General features: G+C 31.4%; 1 protein-coding gene across 1 annotated transcript; it reads left to right on the top strand.

Annotated features, from left to right (window-relative positions):
• Nucleotides 1-2,091: 2,091 nt before the first annotated feature.
• On the top strand, nucleotides 2,092-2,482 carry LOC143584605 (organ-specific protein P4-like). Its single transcript, XM_077066622.1, has 2 exons — nucleotides 2,092-2,136; nucleotides 2,240-2,482. The coding sequence occupies exons 1-2, from the start codon at nucleotides 2,092-2,094 to the stop codon at nucleotides 2,480-2,482; spliced, it is 288 nt and encodes a 95-aa protein (XP_076922737.1).
• Nucleotides 2,483-3,004: the final 522 nt, after the last annotated feature.

Raw genomic sequence — 3,004 nt, 5'->3', positions numbered from 1 at the left:
AAATGGTATGACTGGAACTCAAAATCTTGGTCGTCAACAGTTCGGGTTTGACCGTACCAAAAATCCCACGGGTCATGTCCAACATGTAAGGTGATACAAAACTTGAACTCACCCTCTTTAGGCTTTTGTTCACATAGTTGAAGAAGACACTTAGAGTTGGATCATCATGACGTACTTTCGGCTTCACAAAGTTGGGTCTCAAGGTTATCTCATCAATTTCCCGAGCATGGCTTCCGTAGGAGATCTGTTAAACATTCAACAAACAGATTTAATTAATTCTTATGTATTCAAATAAAAAATAAGTTGTATATTTACTGGTAAAAATTCATGGATGGATACCTGAAGAAGAAATACTGCAGATAAGAGGAAAGAGGCAAAGACCTGTATCTCCATGAGATTTGATGGTTTTATTTTCTACATCAGTTTATAAATATATAACAAAGGGTCAATTTCCAAATGAATTAAGATATCCTCATCATTCCAAATTAAATGACTATCAACAAATATATAATTCAAAATTTACATTATTTTAATTTTATATACTTTTAAGATTAATTTTTCTGTAAGAACTAGAATAAGTTGTGAATGGAATGTTAATAATAATTGATATTTATTTCTATCATTTTTATTATTTATAAAAATAAATATGCACTTTTATCAAAAAAATAACTACGAAAATTTTTCTTTCTACCACTGTCAACATTAAATTAATGTGTTTTTAATGCAAAGAGAAAAATATATAAAATTACTAACTATTGGTCTACTGTTGGTTACGGTTAAAATATGGAAAATACCTTATTTTTAGAGATATTTCAAATATATCCCTTTAAAATTAAATTCTCTCTTTGTTCATTTGCTAACTCCTCTTTGCCTCTACGTTAGAAAATCGAGGCGACATGTTTCTTAACTTGCCGCCTCCCTGCCATATTAGCTTATAACCCGTCACCCTCCCTGCCATACTAGCTCAAAACCCATCGTCTCCCCTCTATGTTAGCTCAAAACTCGTCGATTCATCATTGTGTTAGCTAAAAAATTAAATCTAATATTAATATATCTTTTTACTTAAAAAATTATATCTAAATAAGTTACACATAAAATGATTTGATGGTATGCATGAGTTTGTTAAAGGGAAAATTTCTAAAATATCCAATTTTTAAAGAGAGATTCCAAATATATCCCTTCGAAATTTAAACTCCCCCTTTGTCCCTTTGCTAACTCGTCTTTGCCTCTACATTAGAAAATCGAGACGACATGTTTCTTAACTCGCCGTCTCCCCGCCATATTAGCTCATAACCCGTCGCCTTCCAGCCATGTTAGCTCAAAATCCATCGTTTCCCCTCCATGTTAGCTCAAAACTCGTCGCTTCCCCATTGTGTTAGCTAAAAAATTAAATATAATATTAATATATCTTTTTATTTAAAAATTATATCTAAACAAGTCACACATAAAATGATTTGATGGTATGCATGAGTTTTCTAAATCATATTATCATCCAATATACAAGAACTTAAAAACCAATAAAATTTAAAATATTCAAATATTTTTTAATTAAGTTTTGGATCCATGTTTTTAGTAATGATAAGGTATAATTTTATTTAGTTAACACAATGGGGAAGCGACGAGTTTTGAGCTAACATGGAGGGGGAGACGATGGGTTTTGAGCTAAATGGTGAGGAGGCGACGGATTATGAGCTAATATTGTGGGAGACGGCGAGTTAAGAAACATGTCGTCTCGATTTTCTAACGTAGAGGCAAAGACGAATTAGTAAAGGGACAAGGGAGGAATTTAAATTTTGAAGGGATATATTTGGAACCTCTTTCTAAAAATAAAAATGAGATATTTTGATAATTTTTCCAATATAGAATATCTTTTTCACTAATTTATTAAATATACTCAATTAAATGAAAATATTATATTTATTATTTCACTTGAGCATTAAATTATTTGCTGTCAATACCACAAATAGTAGATATCACGTTAATGGGAATCTCAAGCATTCATTGCTCAAACCAATTACACCATCTATAGATACGAATACGTCCGATTGGGTAGTCCATCAAAACTCAAACGTTTGGAAACACTGAGACATCATGAGATCTCTATTTGCAGTCGTGTTTCTCTTCTCCCTTCTTCTGGTAAGTGATTATGCTCATGCTCATGTGGAAATGCATTTGTATTCAACAATCTTGGATTGGTCTAACCTTTTCTAATTGTTCTCTTTTTCATTTTGATGAGTAGCTTGCAAGTGTCAATGATGCAAGAACAGGCCCAGAAGAATACTGGAGAAGTGTAATGAAAGACGAGCCCATGCCTAAGGCACTTCAAGATGTTTTGATTCAAGATCCGTCTAATGGAGATAAAGAAAATAAGAAAGATCGATTCATCAGAAACTTTGACACAAAGCCTAACCTCATAATCTATCGGTCTCATGTTATGTACAATCAAAAAGATCACGAGTTAGCATCTTCTAAGTTGAACTAGTGCTGTTTAAGCATCGGTTCCAATATGTCTTTGAATAACGCAATAAAGTTTGGAAATTGCTTTCCATAATAATTATATAACTGATATTGCAATGATTGAAATCTTTAATTTGCATTATTTGAGTATACCCCTTATGTGTTGTGTTTGTTGAATCAGTACAAATTAGAAGAACAGATGATTTCGGGATGACAAATTTCGTCACAATTTTATTGGAAAGGCTAGTTTTAGAACATTTTCCGACAAAAATATTTCTTGCGAAAAAACTTCTTAGGAAAATGATAGCCCAACATTTTTCTACATGTTTTCAGTTTTTCAATAAAGGTGGAGGGAGTGGTTAGCTAAAGATAATGAAACTACTCTTGCACTGACCAATCCTGCAGTATCATTTTATTTTTATCCTCATTTACCATGTTCTAAAGAATTTTATTTTTTAATTTAAAAACTAAAGCAATAAATTTTTAAAAGTTATATATAAATAAGAACTTCCAGTAATAAAAATAAAAATTACAAACTAAAAAAAGA

This window comes from Bidens hawaiensis, unplaced genomic scaffold (genome assembly GCF_021521415.1).
Source record: "Bidens hawaiensis isolate Kalapana, Puna unplaced genomic scaffold, B.hawaiensis_p1.1 tig00033199_1, whole genome shotgun sequence".
Classification (NCBI taxonomy): domain Eukaryota; kingdom Viridiplantae; phylum Streptophyta; class Magnoliopsida; order Asterales; family Asteraceae; genus Bidens; species Bidens hawaiensis.
Note: the sequence above shows the minus strand (reverse complement) of the source record. Positions and strands in the feature narration are given on the sequence as shown.

Excerpts from the sequence above, each read along its gene's own strand:
- LOC143584605 (XM_077066622.1), top strand. The coding sequence starts at position 2,092 with ATGAGATCTCTATTTGCAGTCGTGTTTCTCTTCTCCCTTCTTCTG. Across the intron at positions 2,137-2,239 it reads TTCTCTTCTCCCTTCTTCTG|CTTGCAAGTGTCAATGATGC; the intron begins GTAAGTGATTAT and ends TTTGATGAGTAG.